The sequence below is a fragment of the Delphinus delphis genome, chromosome 16 (genome assembly GCF_949987515.2).
Source record: "Delphinus delphis chromosome 16, mDelDel1.2, whole genome shotgun sequence".
Classification (NCBI taxonomy): Eukaryota; Metazoa; Chordata; class Mammalia; order Artiodactyla; family Delphinidae; genus Delphinus; species Delphinus delphis.
In genome coordinates, this window is record NC_082698.1 from 77,721,011 (window position 1) to 77,744,613 (window position 23,603).

General features: G+C 44.0%; 2 protein-coding genes across 8 annotated transcripts in view; one reads left to right on the plus strand and one right to left on the minus strand.

Annotated features, from left to right (window-relative positions):
- HEATR1 (HEAT repeat containing 1) overlaps window positions 1–17,242 on the plus strand; it is a 48,280-nt gene extending 31,038 nt beyond the window's left edge. For all 4 annotated transcript variants that reach the window (XM_060035009.1, XM_060035011.1, XM_060035012.1 and 1 more), the window contains 17 exons: window positions 553–681; window positions 2,139–2,369; window positions 3,130–3,256; window positions 4,695–4,855; window positions 7,572–7,618; window positions 7,724–7,847; window positions 8,440–8,580; window positions 9,095–9,384; window positions 10,038–10,188; window positions 11,155–11,313; window positions 11,475–11,609; window positions 11,736–11,840; window positions 11,926–12,094; window positions 12,830–12,984; window positions 13,526–13,684; window positions 15,330–15,438; window positions 16,414–17,242. In XM_060035009.1, coding sequence (XP_059890992.1) covers window positions 553–681; window positions 2,139–2,369; window positions 3,130–3,256; window positions 4,695–4,855; window positions 7,572–7,618; window positions 7,724–7,847; window positions 8,440–8,580; window positions 9,095–9,384; window positions 10,038–10,188; window positions 11,155–11,313; window positions 11,475–11,609; window positions 11,736–11,840; window positions 11,926–12,094; window positions 12,830–12,984; window positions 13,526–13,684; window positions 15,330–15,438; window positions 16,414–16,502 — 2,481 coding nt within the window. In that variant the 3' untranslated portion in view covers window positions 16,503–17,242. The remainder of the gene's footprint in view (window positions 1–552; window positions 682–2,138; window positions 2,370–3,129; window positions 3,257–4,694; window positions 4,856–7,571; window positions 7,619–7,723; window positions 7,848–8,439; window positions 8,581–9,094; window positions 9,385–10,037; window positions 10,189–11,154; window positions 11,314–11,474; window positions 11,610–11,735; window positions 11,841–11,925; window positions 12,095–12,829; window positions 12,985–13,525; window positions 13,685–15,329; window positions 15,439–16,413) is intronic.
- A 138-nt stretch (window positions 17,243–17,380) lies between these two features.
- Window positions 17,381–23,603, minus strand: part of LGALS8 (galectin 8) — a 31,403-nt gene continuing 25,180 nt past the window's right edge. For all 4 annotated transcript variants that reach the window (XM_060035016.2, XM_060035014.2, XM_060035015.1 and 1 more), the window contains 3 exons: window positions 23,170–23,258; window positions 22,271–22,436; window positions 17,381–19,522 (listed from right to left, as the gene is read on the minus strand). In XM_060035016.2, coding sequence (XP_059890999.1) covers window positions 19,373–19,522; window positions 22,271–22,436; window positions 23,170–23,258 — 405 coding nt within the window. In that variant the 3' untranslated portion in view covers window positions 17,381–19,372. The remainder of the gene's footprint in view (window positions 19,523–22,270; window positions 22,437–23,169; window positions 23,259–23,603) is intronic.

Sequence of the window (23,603 nt, forward strand, 5' to 3'; positions counted from 1 at the left end):
TTCTTTTTACGGCTGTATAATATACCATTGTACGTGTATACCATATTTTGTTTATCATTAGTTTACAGACATTTAAGTTGTTTCCACTTTTTGGCTGTTAACAGTTACGCTGCTGTGAACACTCGTATAGGAGATTTTATGTGAATATGTTTTCAGTATTTTCAATAGGAGTGGAATTGCTGGGTCATATGCCAACTTAACTTTCTGAGAAACTGTCAGACTATTTGCCAGAGCGTCTGTACCATTTTGTACCCACCAAATAGTGTCTGAGGTTCTATGTCCCCACTCCTTCACAGCTGTTATTGTCTTATAATAGTCATCCTAGTGGGTATGAAGTGGTGTCTTCTGATTTGGATTTTGCATTTTCTTAATAATTGATACTGATCATCTTTTCATGTGCTTATTGACCGTTTGTTTATTTGTGGAGAAATGTCTTTGCGAATCCTTTGCCTATTTTTAATTTGAGTTATTTCTTTTTATTGCTGATTTTAATGAATCTTGATACTTGATGTGCTTAAAATGGAAAATATGGAAAAATGTGTTTTCTTTCAGGATAAAGTTCTACACAACATCATGTCTATTTTTACATTTATGGGAGCCAATGTGATGCGTCTAGATGATACTTACAGTTTTCAAGTTATTAACAAGACAGTGAAAATGGTAATTCCAGCACTTATGCAGGTAAGCTGTCTTTCCACCATCATGGGTGTTATTTTTCTGATTTTTAAGATTTTACATAGCATGAAATTCAAGTAGTGGTAAATACATGACATGAAAAGCCTTTCTGAAATGCTCAGTTATTTATGCCCCTTAAATTTTAAAGTGGTGAAGCTAAGGAGTACTCTTGGAAATAATGTCTTTTGCGGAAATACCTGTAAACATGCCGAGCTGGTTCTGCTGTACTGCCAGTATAACTATACAAGTGCCTTAACATTCCTCTGACAAAGTGCATTTACATTTACCGTGTATCTCAGGACGTTGCGTCAGTTTGACAAGACCCCTGTGTAGGTCGATGAAATAGGAAGTTTTAGAGCAAATGTGTTAACATACAATTCAACAAACATTTACCAAGCATTCCCTTGAGAGCTCAGTACACAAAGAGATGAGTGAGACCTGGTCTCTGCCGGACTAGTCTCAGCAAGGAGTGAAGACTTTGAAACTAAAAAGTAGCCTTGCACATGAATGGGCATGGCTGTCCGCTTGCGTTTTCTGTTTACCCCCACTGTTGTCACTGTCTTTCCTCATGCTATTGACCATTTCAGCGATGACCATATCCAGCACCTCCTCCTTTTAATCTTGGTACAAGGTTGGTATTCTCTGTCCAGCAAGTTAGCCACTACAGGAGACGTATATAAAAAGGAAAATAACGATATGCGTTAATATGGTATATGCCAGTGGTATTTGATAAACACTGAAGAGTTCAGGATAGGGGAAGGTCCACGTGGGCCAGGATGACCACACAGACTTTATTAAGAAGTGGACTTTGAATGGGTCTGAAGAGGAGATAGGATTTGCCCCCTGAAAGGGCAGGCAGTCCCGGCCTGGGGGTGGTGTGCGCAGTGTGTGTGAGGGACGTGGAGAGCCGAAGGGGGTGGAAGTAGGGGCACCGGGCTAGCCGTTTGTGCAGGTGTCTGTTCCTTCATCCTTTCATCCATTAGGCTGTTATCTTCTGAGTACCCACACCAGGTGGTTTGAACTTCATTCTGAAAGCAGCAGGGAGCTGATGGCCTTGCCACACTCTGCTCTTCAGATGAAACCATTCTCGAGGCACAACTCAAATCCTGCTTGGTTTTTGCAGGACGGCCCGAGAGCAGCCTTGCTCTCAGGGCCCGTCTTTGGCATCTGCCATCTAGTGCCTCCTGTTAACCTTTTCACAAGTGTGTTGTGTCTCGTGGAGATGATACATCTCCTTTGGGGAAGTGCTCACGCCGTGCACTTCCTAGTCCCCTCAGGGCCACAGAGTGCCGAGGACATAATCTATATGTGCTCCTTGAATACTTACCGATTGGTCTTTGATTATTAGAATTCCTTTGATAACTTTTTGGGGGCGCATCTGAAGGCCTTTTCGTGTCTGCTCATAACTTGTCTCTCGGAGGGTTATTTGCTTCTACTCAGTGTCCCTGCTTGCTGTCCTGCAGTCTGATGGTGGCGACTCTGCAGAAGTCACGAGGAACGTGGAGGGCATCGTGGTCAAGATCATGAACGTGTTTGTAGACGCGCTGCCCCACGTGCCCGAGCACAGGCGCCTGCCTGTCCTCGTCCAGCTTGTTGGCACCCTGGGCGCAGAGAGATTCCTCTGGGTTCTCCTCCTCCTGCTGTTTGAACAGTATGTCACCAAAACAGTGCTGGTGGCTGCCTTCGGAGAAAAGGTCAGAGCGTAGGGCGCGGTGACAAGGAAAAACGGGGGGTGTTTCACACAAATTTTGTGTTACTTTGCACTTTAAACGTGGGGCTGGTGGTGCTTAGTGTGCACTACTTAACGGTGTGTGCTCAGAAGGGCTCTTAAAGGTGTTTCTAGCATTCTCTGAAATTGCTTCCAGAGCCTGAGCCACTGAATACCCTCAGGAGCAACAGGGCTTCTCCTGAGGGCGACTTGACTTTTCTAAGAAACTAGGCTGGTGCCGTGCTGGGTGGGTGTATTTTAATTAAGCCCCAAAGAGGACAGCTGTACAGGAATTAAGCTGTGTCCTGAACATGGTGTTGAAGCCTTTTAGGGGGCAGGGGAGGAGGGTCGGTGTCACTGAAGTCAGTGAGATGCAGGTGACAGTTTTGAAGAGCCCTGTTTTGAAGAGAGATGAGGGCAGAAGTTACACGTCCAGGGCTGTTTTTAAATGGCTTCTTAGACGTGGGATCCAGGAATAGATCTAGAACCTACTCCAAGTAAAGTAGTATGTTCATTTCCGCCAGATATCATAATGCAGTTTATCCTGGAATTATGCCTCATAATTGGCTTTTTTATGTAAGAAGCTCAGTACCTGATTCCTCTGGTCATACACGTGACCATAAGGAGCAGCGTGGAGTGGCTTTCTGTGCGAAGAAGTACTTCTAAAACGTCTCCCTTATTTGTACCTACTAAGTAGCATAAATCGGAGAGGCGCAGTTTACGACCTGTTTCTCTCCTCTACACAGGATGCAGTTTTAGAGGCAGACACTGAATTTTGGATTTCAGTCTGTTGCGAATTTACTGTGCAGCATCAGATCCAAAGCTTGATGAATATCCTTGAGTACTTAATGAAGCTGCCAGAGGAAAAAGAAGGTGGGCATTAAGTCCGATGTTAATTACTGTTTAATCTGGAAGCTTGAGAGAGGCAGAAGGTAATGCAGCTTGTCTTCAGAACCCATGGTGCGTCCTTAGAAGGATTTTTTAAAGTTAGTAATTTTTATTCGAGTATACGGTTGTTACCTTCTCAAATGTTTATGGAAAACAGTAAGTGGGATTTCTGCTTGCTGTTCCTCACACGTTGACTTTCAGACCTCTGTGCCTCTGTGCCTCTGTGTGGGCTGTGGAGTGTTCCAAGTGTCTGGGATGAATTGATGGTAAAGTGACAGCAAGTTAGCAGCATCTTATTAGCTGTATCTTAGTTTCTCCCTAAAATGTGAAGCTTTTTTTTTTGTTTTTTGTCCTCGCCGTGCGGCTTGAGGGATCTTAGTTCCCCAACCAGGGATTGAACCTGGGCCACGGCAGTGAAAGCGTGGAGTCCTAACCACTGGCCCGCCAGGGAGTTCCTGTGAAGACCTTTATAAGAAGAAAAATAAAGCAGGTACCACAGCAGTGGTAACTAAATATGAAAATTTTATCACGTAGGGGTCTTGAAGAAAATTCCGCTAATTACAGCACCAATGAGGTTGGCTTAAGAAAGGGCTGACGTGTTGACTGTTCTTAGTTCTCTGCCCTTTGGAGCAGAACAGTGAGGTACATTAGAAAGAAGGGTCTGAAGACTCCGCAGGGACTGTTGTCTGGGTGACCGGCCGTTTACCTTGTCTGCCCTGCTTGGCCCGGTTTGGGAGGGACAGAGCTGGGAGGCGCCGGTGAGCTGTGTGTGGTGACGTGCTGAGGACGAAGCCTTCATTCTGAGTCACTCTCTAGGACAGTGGTTTTTAAGTGGCCCACCACGGACCCCCAGCCATGGCACCCCAACCCCTTTCATATTTGATACATTTGAATGTGGGATTCTACAGAGTTTTAGGACAGACATCTGCAGCTTTTAGGGTTAAATGTTGAAGGCAAGGGATGACCCTCCTTTAGTCTGTTGTGGGCCATCAAAGTAAATGTCTCTGCAGCTTTGGAAATGGGGCATGAAGCCAGTTCAGACTCCTTTTGCAGTATCTTTGTCTTCTATTTATTTGTCTCAGTTACCTTATTTTTTGTTTGGTTGGTTTTGTCTTACATACTCTATTCTCAGGGCTGTTTGGGTACTTTCTTGGTAAATATACTCCTATCTTTCACTGATTTAGAAGAGGAAAAACTGGGTGTAACAAATTATATATACACATGCATATGTATAATAATATACATGTTGTATATTATGTGTATAACAGAGTAACAGATTTCTCTCTAAAAATTGTATGCATTTGAATGTGGGATTCAAATTTGAATTCAGATTCAAATTACCCTGCTCATTATGTCTGTATCTATATACCAAAGAATCAGGTCGAAGATGAGTGAGGTCACTTGTTTTGTTGCTCTTTTTCAGAAACCCTTCCCATATCAGTATCTTACAAGAGCGAATCACAAGAAGAAATGCTCCAGGTTTTTAACATAGATGCTCACACTAGCAAGCAACTGCGGCATTTTAAATTTTTGTCAGTGTCCTTCATGTCTCAGCTCCTGGCTTCCAATAATTTTATCAGAAAGGTGAGATGTTCTTTCAATGTGTTTGCTTTTTCTGAAGGAACTGTGTTTTAGGCTAGTAAAAACAGCTCGGCAAGTCTCTCATGAAAACGTGAAACAGGTAGTGCTCTTCACCTCAACATGAACACCCGTTGGGCACGATCTACCAAGACTGTATATACGTAAACCCTGTGGCTCAGCAGTTCTGTTCTCAAGTGGTATATACCCGCAGAAGTGTGTGAACATGTGCACCAAAAGACATCGACAAGAATGTTCGTGGTAGCATTGTTCATGGTGCCCAGAACTGGCCACAACCCAAGTGTCCATCATCAGTGGAGTGGACAGAGCGTCTCGTCATAGCTGGACGTGGGTGAACCTCAGTGACACACAGCTATCTGGTGACTCATCAGCATAACATCGAAGGAGAGAAGGCAGACACACAGGAATGCATCCTGTGATTCCGGTTGTATGAAGTTCAGAAACAGGCAAAGCACACCTGTGGTTTTAGACGTAACAACAGTTCTATCTTTGGGAAGGAGGAAAGGGCAGGGTCAAGTAGCGGAAGGATTCTGAGGTGCTGATAACATGCTGTTTCTTTACCCAAATATAGTGAGCTCTACACACATGATTCGTGCACCTTTCTGTTTGTGTGCTAAACTTTAAATTAGAGAGAAAGAGGGAAATACAGAAACAAAATGAAGAAATAAAGAAACAGGAGAATCCAGGGTCATGATCAGGAACGTAAGAATGGCTGAGCATTCAAATATCTGTATTCTGTTTCTGTTATAATGCATGAACAGATCCGGGGGGAAACCTATGATCATTGAAATATTTAGAGAAAGAATTTAGTGAATCCAGCGCTTATTCTTGATTTCAGCAAAATAATCCTCACCACTGTGAGGTGGACAGAACTTCTCAGCCTGATAAAGACATCCGTCAGAAGCCTGTGGTTTACAGCACACTTCATGATGAGACATTAACATGTGCCTGTTAAAGTCTGGAACAAAAGTGCCCTCTGTCACTATTCCTACTCAGCAAAAGAAATGAAGTGTAAGAATCAGAAAAAAAGAGACTTGATGAACTTGTAGAACTGGTAATTAGCTCAGCAAGCTCACTTGAGAGTGATCAGCGTAGACATTGCTCTGTGTCCAGCAGGCTTGCCGAGGACGGCGGTGCTTCCCAAGCACGTGGGCGGGTCAGTGTGATTGGACTTGAGAGTGATCAGCGTAGACATTGCTCTGTGTCCAGCAGCCTTGCCGAGGACGGCGGTGCTTCCCAAGCACGCGGGCGGGTCAGTGTGATTGGACTTGAGAGTGATCAGCGTAGACATTGCTCTGTGTCCAGCAGGCTTGCCGAGAACAGCGGTGCTTCCCAAGCATGCAGGCAGGTCAGTGTGACTGGACATCAGGCGGACACACCCATGCGATGTAAGAAACGTGCTCCATGGCTGGTAGCACCACATGGCAGTGGGGCGAGAAAAGGTCCAAGAACTAGAGCTGGCATGGTCTGTTTTCCAAGTGGGGGGAAGAAAGACTGATCTTACATATAAACAAAAGACAGTTTTAGGTGGATTAAAAACTTCAGTGTGAAAAGAATTACTTAGCACTTTGAGAAGAAAACCAAGGGAAAAACATCGTTGTACCTGGAGGGTGGAAAAGAATTTCTTAAGAACTTGAACCAAAAGCCACCATAAACAATGAAAAGAAAGCCACAGACTAAAAGAAGGGTATTGCTGTTTATAAATCAAGAAGTATCCGTTTCTGTTAGGACAACTGGCAAAGAATATGAATTCATTGAAGAGGAATCACAAATGGCCAATGTGACAAAACAACCTCCCTAGTAAGAAGGAAAATTCAGATTATAGAGGATACCACCATGATGTTATCAAACTGGCAGGAAGTTTAAAGTTGTTAATACAGGAAGTGGCAAGGCTGGGGGGACACGGTCATTTTTGTACAGTGATGGGTAGCAGGAGTTGGTACAGCCACTTCAGAAAGTGTGGGGCAGTGTCCATTCAAAGTGAAGATGCTCACCCCTGCTATCTAGCAGTTTCCTTTCTCTATGAAAACTTGCCTAGATGCTCAAGGAGAAAGGTTCTTTTTTAGCACTGTTACTAAAGGGGGGAAAAAAGGGCCCTAAAACTAAATATCTACCAAGAGAGGTGAATGAATAAATAAGTCGTGGTGCATGGAGAGGAATACTGTGTGCAGTTAAAACGTGAACTAGAACAACATAAGTTACCATATAGATAGATCTCAAAAATCTAATATCATCAAGAAAGCATGTTGCCGGCTGATACGTACTCTTTGATAACATTCAGCCACAGATGCAAGTTTGTGGGGCTTGGGGTGGAAGGAGATTGGGATTAGGGAACGATACAGAGGGGACTACAGCTGTGTCCTTAAGTTTAATATCTTAAAATTAGATACGGGCTAACGAAAGATTAGCACTTTAGAAAACTAATAGGTGTTAATCGTTTGCTGTATTTTTCTGAATCTTTGTAGTACTTTACAGATAGTTTGAATATCTATAGAATGTAATCAAAATAAGTGAAAAGACTAATTAAATTAAGGGAAATGGAGTTATTACAGTATGACGGGGTGATCTGGACCTGATTAAATTGTAATGTCAGAAAACACTGGGGAGTGAGTTGGTCGGTCTCTGATGTTTCATTGCACTTCAAATGATTTTTCATCATCGGCTGTCATATTGTTCTAATGATGCCTTCTTTAAAAATTAGGTAGTTGAAAGTGGCGGTCCTCAGGTGTTGACAGGCCTTGAACAGAGGTATGTTACTTTTTAAAATTCGTATTTGGAAATAATTTCAAACTTTTAATCAAAAAGCTGGAAGAATAGTACACAAGACTCTCTTATGAGTCTCCTGTGTTTCAGGTTGCTGGAAATGGTTCTGGGCTACATTAATGCTGTAGCACAGTCCATGGAAAGAAACGCAGACAAGCTCACCGGGAAGTTTTGGCGAGCACTCCTCAGTAAAGCTTACGACCTGCTGGACAAGGTGGGTGTTTATTTCTCCCTGTCTTCTGTGTTTTGTTGCTGTTCTATGTCACCGTAAAGTTATTCAACAGAAAGTTTTACTTTAAGAGTAAACTTAGCAATAGCTTAACAGAAGGCAGTCCAGATTCTTCTTGGAAAAGAATCTCTTGATGACTGGAGATCATTTTATCTGGAAAACAGTTGTTTCCCTACCAATTATGAGAACATGTGCCTCAATAAATATGATGCTTTAAATATTGATTCATGTCCCGCTGTATAATGTTCGCTTTATTCAAGTGGAATAAAAGATACCTATTCAGTGGAGTTTCTAGTTCATCAGTAAAATCACTGGCCAAGACCACTGTTTAAGATCTAGCTGAATTGCTTAGCTCCATGGCATTGAGCAGTTCACTTAGCGTGAGCATCCTTTTGTTGTTGTTTGATAAATGTGGTTAGTAATGCCTCCCTAAAAGGTTAGTCTAACAACTAGATAGTGAGTGAAAATGCCTCACACCTAGAAGGTGTGCAGCGAATGGAAGTCTGTCTTAAATGAGTCATCTTCCCTTTTGTATTTTTTATTTTCCTTTTTTGTTAAATGTAAAACTGCTGTGTAGGTCAATGCCTTGCTGCCCACAGAAACCTTCATCCCTGTGATCAGAGGGCTGCTGGAGAACCCACTGCCCTCTGTTCGCCGGAAAGCTTTGGATCTTTTGAACAACAAATTACAGCAGAAAACCTCCTGGAAGAAGAAAATTGTAAGTGAAGACTGTGCTACAGACCCATTTCCCATTCTTTGCTTTATCAGAGCTGCATTTAACTGCTTGAAGTTTCTCCAGCGGTACAATTTAAATAAGTGTATTATTATCCAAATACAATGCTGTGATGCGTGTGTGTTTAAAATGTGATGCTAATTTTGATAGGAGCCACGTATATACGTGTCATAAGAGCTCTTAGAGTGGAATTGCACCCTCGCAGTATTCTTGCTGAATATGGACCATATGTTGCCTTAACCTTAGCACGATTCTAATCCTCTTTCACTCCACACGGGTAGGGTGCTTTATATACATACAGAATTGGTCACAAGCGCATGCGTCCATTTATCAGTAAATAAAGCAGATGGAGAAAAGGTCGCTTGTGTTTAATCGTGTGGCGCAGGACGTCTTGGTCTGATCTCCATTTAGGCAGAGTCTCAAGCAGTAAAACTGGAGAAAAGGACTAGCATTTTGTTTGTAGCTTTAATTATGTGGGACGGTGGGCTGTCTTTTTCAGGTTTACCACTTCCTGGAACTGGTCCCAGTCCTTGTGGCCATGGTGAAGCATAAAAGAAAGACATTAGAAGAACAACCAATCAACAGACAGACAGCTTTATACACCTTAAAGCTTCTATGCAAGAATTTTGGTGCAGAAAATCCAGAGCCTTTTGTCCCTGTGCTGAACACTGCCGTGAGGCTGATTGCTCTAGGAACAAAGGAGGAGAAGAACGTCCTGGGGGGTGCCCTGCTGTGTGTGGCCGAGGTGATCTCCACGCTGGAAGCCCTGGCCATCCCTCAGCTCCCCAGGTATGTCGAGGGGACCGGACACAAGACCACCGCACGAGGTTTCTGGTATCAGCTGGAAAATAAAACCTTAGTGACTTTTTCCCGAGTGTCAGTAGAAGTTTCATAAAATTAGATTTGTTAGAGAAGTGACCTTTTCTTCAAACCGGAAAATAATAACATTCTCGTTTACCTGATGTGTATTGTCCCCCAGTTTTTGCTCCCCTTTGACTAGCGTTCCTCGGAAGCAGTAGGTGACAACACTGCTTCGTAGAGGGGCCCAGCCGGTTGGGCCACAGCTGCCAGGTGCTGGCTCTCTCGTCGGCTCTGGTGTTTGCCAGCGTGCAGCCTCGCCAGCTGGCCAGGGTTACGCAGCCTGTTAGAGATTTGCCGTCTACAAATCGAGGCAGCACCAACCTCGCAGGATGCCCGTGGGGCAGTGCGTGCAGGGCTTTTTTGCCCGACACACAGCAAGTGTTAAACTGCAAGGTGGTGGTGTTATTTAAGGTGATGTTGTGTCAGTACTGTGGGCACTGGGAGAGCTCTCGCTTTCGGTCACGTAAACCGTGTAGACGTTTTGTGGGACGTCAGAGATGTAACGGACACGGTTATTTGGATTTTTGCTGAGTGACTTCTGCTCCGTTCTCCTCAAAGAAACTTGTGCCCTTTCTTTCCAGCCTGATGCCGCCATTACTGACAACCATGAGGCGCGCCCGCGACCTGGCCTCGGGAGAGGTCTACCTGCTCAGCGCCCTGGTGGCCCTGCAGAAGGTGGCTGGGACCCTGCCGCACTTCATCAGCCCCTACCTGGAAGATGTCTTGTTGCAGGTGAGCTGGTGACCACAGGGGGGGAAGGGGAAAGCTTACAGATTTGATTGTTTTATTTGTGCTTGACGTCTTTCGTTTGGCAGGAGGATTCTTATTTCTGAAAAGAGGTGCTTGTTTTTAGTGAATGTGTCCCTTTTTCACTGCCATCATCCCTCCTGTTTAGTCGTGACGTTGGTATGGGTGTCACTCTGTCATGAGGCTCTTCTCTTTTTTGACTTTGCAGGATGTATTTCATTGCTTTCCCCCCCCCGTGAGCTCCTTCGCCTTGGTCTGGTAGAGCTTCTTGTAGAAACAGGCATGCCCACTTAGTTCTTCACGACCCTAAGGCGTCTGTCAGGGCGGAATGCCTGTGTTGCAGTCCAGACGGCGGGCTAATGGCATTTCCAACTGAATGCAAATGCCCGAGAGTGGCCTCCTGCCCCGCCCCGTGCTGTTGCATTGATCACTGGCCATTTATGAAGTTAGGAGCCTTAAGTGCCATGATGCAGATGACTTAACCGATTCACATACTCTCCAGCCAGGCCTTGAAGGTAGACTTCTTATAGAAAGGGGCCTCTGCATCTGAGGAGCTTTCTAGATTCTTCAGCAAAGGAGAACGTGACTGTCTTTCCTCACGGGCCCCGGATTCCTGTTCTCTAAGATGGTCGTTCTGAGAGCTCTGTGTCCTGCCTTCCACCATCTGCCTGCATCCCTGACTCCCTCTTGGAAAGAGGCATCTGTCCATTTTTATCTATTTAATTTATATTAAATACTACAAATAAATTTTTATTTTTATTTATTTTATTTTAACATTCGGGGTTGGCATTAAAAGGAATCCTGTGTTGATGCTGAGTGCACTGAGCTTTCCCAGTCACCAGCGTTTGGACTGGCTTTTCCATCCTTACCAGGACTTTCTGTAAGCGTGTAGACAGATGCTCCCGGCGAGGACCCGTGGTGGCCTTGATCGTTGTTGTTATATTCCTACAGGTGATTCACTTGGAGAAAGTCACTAGTGAAATGGCTCCTGCCTCCCAGGCTAATGTCCATCTCATGTCCCTTAAAAAGACCCTGGCTACCACGCTGTCACCCCGAGTCTTACTGCCAGCCATCAACAAGACATACAAGCAGATTGAGAAGAACTGGAAGGTTAGACCGTACTGGGTATTAGACTTCGGAGGAGGGAGATGTGGTACTGAAATGTTTAGATTTTCACTTAAAGAAGAATATGGTGGTTTAATTCCATTATTAATGCATTAATGAACTAGAGAAATATTAACAATTGGCATGTCTCTTGACTGTGTTTTCAGAATCTCATGGGCCCATTTATGAGCATCTTGTGCGAGCACATCGGGGTGATGAGGAAGGAGGAGCTCGCCTCCCACCAGCCCCAGCTCACCACGTTCTTCCTGGAGGCCCTGGACTTCCGCGCCCAGCACTCTGAGGTAGGCGTGTTCCCTGCCCCCGACGCCCCGTCCTAAACTTCTCACCTGACTCAGACCTGTTGTACTTGTCAAAGTTAGGGCTAGATGTCACTACTCTGGCTAACGAATCAGCTTTTCTGTTTTCAGAATGATCTGGAGGAAATTGGAAAAACGGAAAATTACATCATTGACTGTCTCATGGCCATGGTTGTAAAACTTTCTGAGGTCACATTCAGACCCCTGTTCTTCAAGGTGAGCTCTTTGCCTCTACTTCTCCTTTTACTCACGTATCAGTTATAAGATCTGAAGAAGAAACTAATGCTACTTTGTTTTTTAGCTGTTTGATTGGGCTAAAACAGAGGACGCCCCAAAGGACAGACTGTTGACATTTTACAACTTGGCAGATTGCATTGCTGAAAAACTGAAAGGGCTTTTTACCCTGTTTGCTGGCCACTTAGTGAAGCCTTTTGCTGACACCTTGAACCAGGTGAACATCTCCAAAACAGGTAGGTAGCTGACTCCAGGTCAGCTGGTGCCCTTGCTCTGTGCACCTTAGCGAGATGCAGTAAGTGTAAGGAAGGTGAATTCTTTATAGTCAGTTGTCAGACACTGAAGTGTTTTAGCACTTTTCCTTTAGCAGTTAATTAATGTTATTAACTGACTCACTTGGGAGGAAGAATAAATGGGCAGTCCTGTGTTATTGGAAGTAACTCTAAAACATTAAGATTGGTTTATTTTTTAATGCTAATAAGCAGTCTACTTGCCAAACTAAGCAATCTTAATAACCAAGAATCTTTTTTTTTTTTTTTTTTTTTCCGCGGTACGCGGGCCTCTCACTGTTGTGGCCTCTCCTGTTGCGGAGCACAGGCTCCGGACGCACAGGCTCAGCGGCCATGGCTCACGGGCCCAGCCGCTCCGCGGCATGTGGGATCTTCCCGGACCGGGGCACGAACCTGCGTCCCCCGCATCGGCAGGTGGACTCTCAACCGCTGCGCCTCCAGGGAAGCCCTTAATAACCAAAAATCTTAACAACTCTGAAAGAACAGATCACTCCCCCGCGAGACCGTCCATTTAATTTGTGCTCTGCCTTCATCCTGATTGTGATTTCTAGATCATTTTAGAAATAACCTTCTGGTTATAGTTCTGTTAATAGCGATTTAAAGTTAAACACTGGAGATCAAATTGTGAAATTCAGTTTTTTGTTATTTTTGTTTCCATTTGTTTCTCTCCCCTATCTACAGATGAAGCGTTTTTTGACTCTGAAAGTGACCCTGAAAAGTGCTGCTTGCTACTGCAGTTTATTCTGAACTGTTTATATAAAATCTTCCTCTTTGACACCCAGCATTTTCTAAGTAGAGAGAGAGCAGAAGCCTTGATGATGCCCCTGGTGGATCAGGTAACCAGTGGAATGATCTTTTGTTAAAAGATAAGGAAGCCATCAGTGTTACATGCCTGCGGGGTTTATATCAACCAGAACCACAGTTTGCTGGTGTGTTTTTCCTTTTCATGAAATTTTTATTTCAAAATTGATTTCTCATTTTTCATGGATATATTAATAACTTATCTTTGTAGCGGCATTTACCGAGTTTTACTTTAAATATTTTCAAATAAGAGATATGATGTAAGGTGTATTAAGTTTTTAATTGTTAAAAACTGGGTTCATTGAGAATGTGTCAGGGTCTGGCTGCCCTCCTCTGAGAGGTTCTGCAGGGGGAAAGGGATGATGCTAAGCGCTGTGATTCCATTTGAGTTCTTATAAGGTAGTAAATTTGCTCTCTTTCTCTTGAGAGCAAATAGTACCTGGTTTTTGAGACTAAACAGCACCTTGGTTTTTGAGCCTGCTGATACCAGGAAGGGTAGTAAAGTACTATATACATTGAGTATTTTCTCAAACAGGAATGAGACCCGTTGCTCAGTCCTTGTCTCACTGTTAACAGCTGGAAAACAGGCTTGGAGGAGAAGAGACGTTCCAGGAACGGGTGACGAAGCACCTGATCCCGTGCCTTGCACAGTTCGCAGTGGCCATGGCAGACGACTCGCTTTGGAAACCACTGAACTACCAGATCCTGCTGAAGATGAGGGACTCCTCACCCAAGGTTAGGAGCCGCAGGGCCAGCAGGGATGCTGTGCGCTCTCCCTGGGGCCTCACCGGTCTGCACTGCTGGGTGTCTTCTAGCACCAGGGTTTGGCTGTGTCAGGCAGAAGGTTGAGCCTGGGAAACTTGGTTTTCTCTTACAGGCCATTTATAAATAATGGCAGTCCTCCCCCACCCCCATGGTGTGCTAGGCACGAGCACTAAAATACTTTACACTTTTAAATATTGAAAAGACTTGAATTCCTCATGTTTCTTATGCACCATTTAAATGTCAGTGTGCTCCCAGAGACAGCATGCTTTGTCTACAGAACATTCCTTTGAGTTAGAGCAGAGTCCCTGTTGTGTGTCGATCTCAGGCATAGGACTTGGTGGAGTAACGCACGGTAAGGGCTAGCGGTTGATGCCCATTAACGTGGGGGGCGGGGGGAATGAGCGGAAGTTTGGAAGTTTTCAAACTGTTCTAGCAATGAATTGCCATTCCTCAAGCTAATTATCACACTAGAACCTCAGGGGATAAAACAGACTGAAGCAGAATTTTGTTAATAAATTTATTAGTTGAAATTCACAGCATTTATTAGGAAGTAATGAAAACAATGAGGCTGTTCCGATGAACCCCCAAATTTTATTTATTTATTATTTTTCAGATTAATGTTTTTATTACTTTAATTTTTTCTAGTTCAGTTTCCTTTTTACACATGAAAGGATCACAGTGCCCAAAGTTTTCTTTTTCTACATTGGCTTGAAAGGTCTTGGAAGTAAAATGTAATTAACAAAATGTATTTTTCTTCTTATTATGCTAATTCTTCTTCACAGATGTATGGATGGGAACCCCCAAATTTTAAATTGTAGGATCTTAACAAAGTTGCAGCATTAAATTTGTTGTTTTGTAATATGTTGTTTTGATTGTACAATATCAAGAAAATCCTGATTGAACATAGGCAGTAACAAACGTTTTTTCAACAACTCACTTTGCTCTATCCAAACCAGAATTACCCAAAACCAGAAAGAAGACTAACATAGCTTTTGTTTCAAAGTGAATCACTAACAAAACAAACAACTGGTTGCATTCCTTGTCAGAGACAAGTCGTGAGCAACACTCCAATCTTTTAAGTTCCAAAACTAGGACATTTATGACACAATGAGTGTGTTTTTTAGTCAGGCTGAGGTGAGGGTGTGGGCAGAGCCGGCGCCTGGCCCCTCACACAACCACACTGTGACCCCAGTCAGGGTCCTGAGGACGGGAGTCCTGCCTGCAGTGGCTGGGGACGCGGTCCTTCCAGGTCAGCATCACCAGCGGCCAGGCCAGCTGGCGGCTCCAGTGCAGTCACATTTGATGACACACTTGAATTTGCAGGTGGCATTTTTACTGGTTTGTTTTAAGAAAGATGTTATAAAAAGACATTCACATGAAAGGCTTGTAATTCTAGAACACAGATTGAAATATAAGGTTGCCCATATTACAGATGGATCCCGAATTGTTAAACAAACTGGTATTCCAAGATGAAAGTTGGCCAGAAAGTGAAATAAACTCACGTGAGGCTAACAGTTTAAAATTCGGAGCTCATCTCAAGTTAGATCATAAAGTAATACAAGAATACTAGTTTTTTTTTTTTTTAATTATTCTTCACCTTTTTTATCCCTTTCAGGTTCGATTTGCTGCTCTGATTATGGTGCTGGCACTGGCTGAAAAACTAAGAGAGAATTATATCGTCTTGTTACCAGAATCCATTCCTTTCTTAGCTGAATTGATGGAAGGTAATTCCCAAACTATTAAGAAATAATTAGAGTGAACTTCTGTGGCAATGTGCCCAATGCGAATGCACATTTGGATAGCCTGTGATGAGCTCGTGTCTCCAGCCCTCTGTGCAGAGGCTGAGCTCCTGGTTTGAGTGGGGTGCTCGGGCTGCCTCATTGTCATTTGAGATTTGTTTATAGCATAATCTCACTATCTTTACTTTTGTGTTTTTTTGCTGACGGTGCAGACTATGATACTGTTTTTCTTTAACCTCACGCATGTCTGTGATTGAATATTTTGGTCCACAGATATAGGGTTATTATACCAAAACATCCAGTGCCACTAAGGCTGCAATGGGGTGGCTGCCTGTTAATGACCAGCACTTACTCTGTGCTCTACGTGGATGATGTCGTTAATCCTCACAAGGCATATGCCGTTATCTCCCTTTTATAAAGGAAAAAACTAGAGGCTTTAAGAGATTAAGTAATCTAGCTGATAAAAATGTGTGACAGGTGGAACTGGGGTTTAAGTCCAGGTTTGCACAGTTCTGGACCGACGGCAGAACGAGCACTGTGCCACCACGCAGCCCAAGAAATAACAGTGCAGCTTATTAGCGGGGTGATGGAGGCGAGTAGACAGATGCCTTCACGTTAGCGATTCACTGCTGATCCAAAACCAGGTGCCTGCACCTTTGTTTCCTCCCTCCTGGACAGGGGCTGTGTGAACTACTAAGAGTGGCATCGCTAGGCATCTGGAATTTTCGTTTGTGCACCACTTTTTGGGGTCTGTCTTATTCTGCTTCCCTAGTCCTAGACCGAAAGAAGGGAATGAAGGCAGGAGGGAGGAAGGCAGAGGAGGGGTTTCCAGGATGGCTTCCACCTCAGGACTTTGCTTCATTTCTCTCTTCTGACTGACGGCCAGCGAATGTGAGATGTGAGGAACCAGGCTCTGAGAACTGAGGCAGGAAGACTGACTCATTTTGATTTTGTTTTTAGATGAATGTGAAGAGGTGGAGCATCAGTGCCAGAAGACTGTTCAGCGGCTGGAAACGATCCTGGGAGAGCCGCTCCAGAGCTACTTCTAAAGCCCTGATCTCTGGTATTTCATACTGTTCAGAGGTCAGACTGACTTTTCATATTTTTATTTTGGGTGTTTAGGACCATATTACTTTTGGTGCCGCTAACACCTACTTGGACTTCTTTACAAAATTCCCACCTGGTTTGTGCTACCACATAAGCCTCTCCTGCCAGTTGTACAGAATATACAAAAAGAGTAAATGATACATGGTATTTTTATACAGACTGCTGTTTGTTTAATTAAGACCATCGATGATGGTCTTTTCTGAGTGATGTTATTACCATTACATACATGATTAATTTTAGCACCCAAAGCTAACCCCCGTTTAGACTGTAAAGCCTTAACTTTCCTGGTAAAGGACTATCTTTTGTACGTAGTATCGGTGTCAGAGATTTCACTCAAAGCAGCTCTTTACTTCAAGAAAATGAGAGTTATTCAGCACCCAACAAGAATGCTTTCAACTGTAAAGCCATTTGGACTTTTACTTTTCATTTTGGGTAGATGACACTGCAGTCTTAATTTTTGCGTGTGCTCATGGAGGGGAGTAGTTGTGGGATGCATTTTCTGCTCTAGAATATGATCGTCTCTCCTTTATCCTTCAGTCTTTTGGGGGGCAGGGGGTGGAAGCAGTAGGCTGTTTATAAAACAGCCACACCTCACTGCTCCCACAAATAATGAGGGCTCAGAAACACCAGGTGGTAAGAGGGAGCCCCTTCAGGGTTAGAAATGCTATTTCTATCGGTGGTTAACCAAGGATTACTTTTATGAGGAAAAAAGTAAACAACAGATTTTTTTTCAAAGCTTTGAAGTTCTCTAATCTCTATACTATGTCAGTCATGGTGAAGCTGCGAAGTGAGGGTGCAAATAAAAGTAAACAAATCTGCCTTTATTTTGTTTAAGGCATTTTATTTATTTATGCCTTTTTAAAATTTAAGGCCTCTAAGCACTGTTCCATAGGTGTTCAAATCAAGTCTGAAAGCCCTCGATCTAATTTAATACAGAAACTTAGTGTGGAATCGTGACAAGCAAAGGCTGATTTGCAGTCTGGAGACGGAGTTTGCTAGGAACACATATTTCTCTTTATGAAACATCTCAACAGGATTCATTAATAAATGCTAATGGCCTCTTTTCCAAAAAAATCTTAAGATTTTGTATTTATTCTATCAAAGAAATGGTCAGACGTCTTAGTATCATCCACATAAAATGAAAATGAACTATGTTTAAGACTTACAGGAAACAAGGTAAGTGGGCTTTTCTTTTTTCCTAAGTGGTCCACCGTTTCCACCATCTGCCAGGCCCTCTGATGTTCTTTTCTGGAGGAAAAAAAAACCTTGGGGGATACTAGACCCTTCTTGCCTTCTACAGCTTTCCCAACATCCTCGCCTCCACCAGTGTTTTTTTGTTTGTTTTAGCTTGGCAAGACTGGGCATAATAAATTAATATGACAAAGTGGAAAAGAATTAAGTGCTACACTGAGTACTTTTTAAAAGTAAGACTGGTAACAGTATTTTTTCCACTATAGGGATACAAATAATACCTAACCAAAAGCTGTTATGAAAATATTCCCAAATCCTGGCAGAATTCAGCCCAGCGATTTAATATAAAATGATCTGACTGATCTAGCTTTTTACCTCCCCACTCCCAAGGCTTTGAAATTCCCTGTGACAAGATCTGACCTGTAAGAATTCTACAAAGAACTTCTGCCAACTCTCTTCAAAGAATAACAGAAAAAATTACAGAAATGCAACAACAGTTCAACTTGCTGATACAGGTTTGATTTTAATCACTGAAGGGAGAACAGCGTTTTGATCTCAGTCACTAACGATGACGGGGTCGTCTTAGAAGAGGAGAGGCAGTGCTGGTCTGCGTGCAGACAAGCAACAGGCACACACGGCCTCTCTCTACTTCACTGGTCTCTGCTGGTGTATTTTACTTTCTGATAGGGCCTGTTCTATAATCAATCATTAAGTCTAATCTTGACATTGCTTTGTTACCCACAAACATTTTACAAATTGAATCCATCTCTCGTCTACCTTAAACTTTCAGAGGAGACCTCTGACTCACCCTAAATTCCAATATTCTAAAATAACCATTTACTGGTACAGAAGATCAGTGGCCTGGAGATTGACATCAAGTTAATTTCAGTACCATTTGGTTTTGTTCGTTTTGCTTTGTTTTTTGCCTCTATCTTGTGCTGTGTTCCGATCTCATAATGATAATTATTTGGTAATGCTTACAGCTAGAAGATATAAATATTATGCTAAAGAAAACTGCCAGATGTAGGTCAACATCAATCCTCTCAATTACAGGATACGATCAAACACTGGGTATGAAGGGCAGCACTGCAGGAAGAGTGGTGTCGCCTATAGTGTCCTCAGGTGATCTAACAGAATAATTCTTTTAAGTGCCTGGTGATTTTATGTAGTGCATGGAGGAGAAACAATGGCACAGTGGCAAAGCACGGAAGGTTCTGAGCTGAACAGAACAGGGAACGTACGTGCCTCACTGTGTCCTCCCAGCTCCCAGCACAGTGCTGGCAAAAGACAAGCGCTCCATGCAGGGTGGCTACTGTGTTACAGCAGGCTCTTAATAAACACTTGCTGAATGTGAAGTAGGTTTAAAAAAGAGGCGGCCAGGGTACAGGAGAGAGAGCAGAAAGGCCTGTTGTAATAATGGCTATAAGCTGCTGTTGCCTCAAATGTCCTCACTTTTTGCTTGACAAAGTCTCACTGCGTGACATGGACTGAGGACACCCAGTAGGACTTACAGCTCATTTTAACAATATATATAAACCGTATCACGAGAGTAAGATGCATTTTAACAAGGCCAGTGTTACAGAAGTCACCTGTATTTCAGTTTTTGTAGCACACCTGTCAGCTACCAGCTCCTTACTTCCAGTAAGTGGATATCGCCATCGATTTCCAGCGTGTCGATATGACTCAGGTCTTTATATCTGTGTCTGTACTCCAGGCTGTGTACACCGTTTACTGCAACCTTGAATTCTCTAACATCACAATAAATTATCATCTGGAAGGAAAGTATACACAACATTAGTGGTGCCCCTGGGCTTAAGAGTTTGTTTCCCGCACACGAACAGGCGTGTCAAGTAAACCATTTGGTTTCCTCTCCCAGCCTGCCAGCGCCGACTCCCTGCTGCAGTTTCCAGGATCTGACTAACATGTATCTGTAGTGGCACTTTCTGCCTTGTCCCACTCCAGGAAGTGGCTCTCATGTGCCTGGACCTTCACACTGTCCCCAGGGCCTGCTGGCTTCCTGTCCTCAGCACGCGCCCTCTCCTGCCCTGTGCTCCTGGGGAAGTGGCAAGCCGCCCTCCTCGCCGACACTTGGGAAGGAGAAAGTGGCTGACCATGACACTCGTTCACAGAAGAGCTGGTTCCCAGTCACAGGCTGGTACCAAGGGGCTTGGATCCTCACTTTGCTGCCTCAAACTCTAGGGTCTTGGGCAACTCAGACAATATGAAACCTCAGAAGTTTAGGTCACTTGCTAGGGATTGCAGAGCTGCTTGGTGACCCTGATTCCCATCCTAGCTCAGCACCTCTTGTCTGTTTCTCCAAAGCTCTTCAAAGCTCAGTGTTCTATGAACCTCTGAGTTTTGGAAGAGATTCAGTTCAGAGTCCTCACTGGTGTTAGCCCTTCAGAGTTAACTGCGATCCTTTTAAATTGCTCGTACACCTAAACCTCTTACTTCTGCTACCATGTTCCCCGTGCCAGTCTGGCCACTGACTACCATTTGTTTCCCACCCACACTGCAGAGGCCAGTTGGGTGAACCCACACTGTGCTCTCCCCGGCACTCCCCGCCTCCATCCCCGGAGGCCAGACTGAGGCACAAAATCTGGATCTGCAAAGCAGCCAACGGAGTGTCTTTTTTCTTTTGCTAGGACTAGTGGAAATGGCTGCTGGGGGAGATTAGGAAGAGGGGGAAATTCCATGGATAACAGCAATAACTGACACAGATGAAGGCGCAGGGCTATACAGAGAACTGGGGAAAATAGCCATAACTGGGGATTATATGCCCACAACAATGGTGGAAATCCCAGTTTCAACCAGATGGAAGGGACCTTTGGTGATGGACATTTAACAGAATCTCAAGAGAATACAAAACACACAGCCTTATGCTCAGAAGGGAAAACAAACTGGCATTAGACGGATGCAGTGGGAAAAGAGTTCTCTAGACTAAGAGCAAGTGCAGAGCCAGCACCTTATGTTACAAATGGAAGAGAAATGGCAGGCAGCCTAGTGGACACACTGTTGCAAAACAAAGTACATACATGCAAACATGGAACACCAAGATCCCTCAACCACCTGAACAGCTCCTAAGAACATGAATTTGATAAAGAGCTCACTGATGACATTACAAAACCAAAAGATAGTTTTTAAATGATTCCAGCTGGAACTAACAAGTGAATCTGAAATGCCACGGAACAGAAGATACTGTTTAAAAGCAAAGCAATGGCTTTAATGGAAAGATCTGAGAATCTCAACGAAAGCCTATTAAAAAGGCAGGAGTTTAAAGCTATCACTACAAAAAAACTGACAGCAGTGATCCCACATGAGGACAACTACTCTTCCTGAAGTAGAAAACTAACAAAGGAAAAGATTATTTAAGAGAATGTGTTATTTTCCTCTTTTGATACAGTAGTCGCAAACTTGGGGCTCAAATAGGCCAGAAAACAGGTCACGAGTTTCCAGTCACCAACCACAAGGATCAGCTTCCTGCCGGAGCAGCCACCTCTCCCTCCAGTGAACCCACGTCACCCTTCGCACCCTGACTGCCGCCTAGTCAGCAACCCCTGTGCCGCCCTTCCGACCTCCAGCGACTTGTCTGTATCATCCCCGAAATCTGTAAAACCCAGATTACCTTCACACCCCCACCTCCTTCTGAATTCCAAACGAGTACCCACCACTTCCAGGGAACCTATGATGAGCTCGCTCCTGTCTATCACTCCCCAAACCAGGGCACTGCATTAGACAGGAACTTACGGATAAATATTAATGCCAAATCACCACCTTCTGTTCAGCCTGATGTTCACACTTCTAACAACTCTGAGGAGTCTTGCGAGCTCCAACCGTCCAGAGCATGTGACAGTTTAAAATGCTGGAGAAGCCACGACCGAAATCAGTGACCCTAAATGACCACGTGAGCAGTGAGTCACGTAAGCTGGTGAGGGCACCCAGCCAACCCTGCAGCATCCACGTGGCGAGACTCCCCGGAAGCACATCTGGGGAGAGGCTGTGTTAGAACATTCGCACCTTTGGGGGCTCAGGACTACATGCCTTCAAGTCCCGGTAGTCTAAATGTGTCTTTCTTTGAATATATACAAACAGGACCGCCTGGAACAGAGTACTGCCACCTAAGCTGTGTGTCACCGAGACGACGGATAGTGCCGGCAGTCTCATGGCTCCTACGTCCTCACGTTCACTTAGGATTAAACGCGCTACTCCCGCCCTGAGACAAGGTTCCTGTTCAAATTCCTATTAACTAATATGGGGTTACACAGAAATTGTCATTATGAAAACATGTCAGATAATTCCAATGCAAATAACGTGGCACTCGACTGGCTTGGCCATTTATGCTGATTATTTGCGTTATAAAAGACGGCATTCAAAATACAATCTCCAAATAAACAAAAACCACACACAACCTCCACATATTAAGTTGGACTCAATTTAAATGGACCATTTATCTTGCATCTTACCCCTGCCCGCAGGATTCTTTTTCCTGTCCCATTTTCAAAAAAGATAATCATCTCACCTCAAAGTACATCCCAGGACTAAAAGGGAAACAGGTAATATTTCTCTCTTCTTCTCCCCAGGACTCCTGAAGAAAAGAATTTCTTACAAATGCTTTAACATTCAGGCGTGGGTTCAGGTGGAGAGCAATATCCCTGGATTTTCCTGATAGTAGATCAACAGCAAAGCTTTTGAGAGAATTTTTAAAAACTAATTAGCCAAGTAGAAGAGAGGAGTCGAGTTTCTGCAATTTTAACAATCAGAATTAAACTCTGATTACACAAAACATGTACACACAAGGACCCAGGAATGCCGATGAAGGTGAAATTTAAAATTCCGAGTCAGCACACCGTTGGTATAAGTATGTTATTTGCAAAATAAAAATATGAAAAGCTTTAAGATCCACGTTTAAGGCTACAGGAAGAAATTAAACGGTTAGAGCAAGCGACCCAAAGGATCACGTCTGCTGCAAGAACAGGGTCCTTCCAAGCAGGAAGTCTCAGCATTTACAATGCCCTGTTCTTCAAAGTGTACTACTTGCTAGGAAATAGCTCTCATTTCAAGCTTTCAGAACTCTGAACACCTCTGGAAAAGGTTCTAAAAGCAGGAATCTTACAAGACCCATGGCAAGGGGAACGAGCCCTAATAAAAGTGATCTGCTCTCACAGAGCTGCCCTGCAGTTCTGCAAGGGTGGGCCTCGTGGACAAAAATGCCACCCTCCTGTCTGGCCACAAAAAGCCTAGGCGCCGCCAACTGCTAGTTGTCAGCAGTCTAACTTCATCTGGCTTTAACAGTCTCACTTTTCAAATGAAGCTTATGACATTAGCCCGACTTACACCTCACGAGATTGTTGACAGGGTTACAGCTGTAAGAGACACGCAGCAGCAGCCGCGTTATTACGGCCACTTACTGATACTGACCCTTTGGCGTTTGTATTTACTTCTCCTTTTATGACAACAGTCCGTCCAGGGCCCATTGAGGAGTTCAACCTCGCTACGAATGGCAGAGTCTGCAAAGAAATCCCAGTTAGCATCAGGAAGCCTGCAAAAGGGATCTTGAGGGAAAACTGCCAGAAGACACTGGGAAATGTTTAAAGGCCGTGAACCCCATGAAGGGACAGACCAAGTCTGCCTTGGTCCCAGGTGGGTCCCTGGCTCACAGCAAACACTCCATTTTTCAGACAATGAAATGAATGGATGTGGGGAGGGACCTGACATCCTCTGCCTGAGTGAAATGCCCTCTGAGAAGGTCACCTCGGCTGGCCTGAAGCGTGCACTGCCTTCAGCCCGGAGGGGAAGCGGCTGAGGTAGGGGGAGCTACAGAAACACACTAACGGCTCAGGGACCTGATGTCC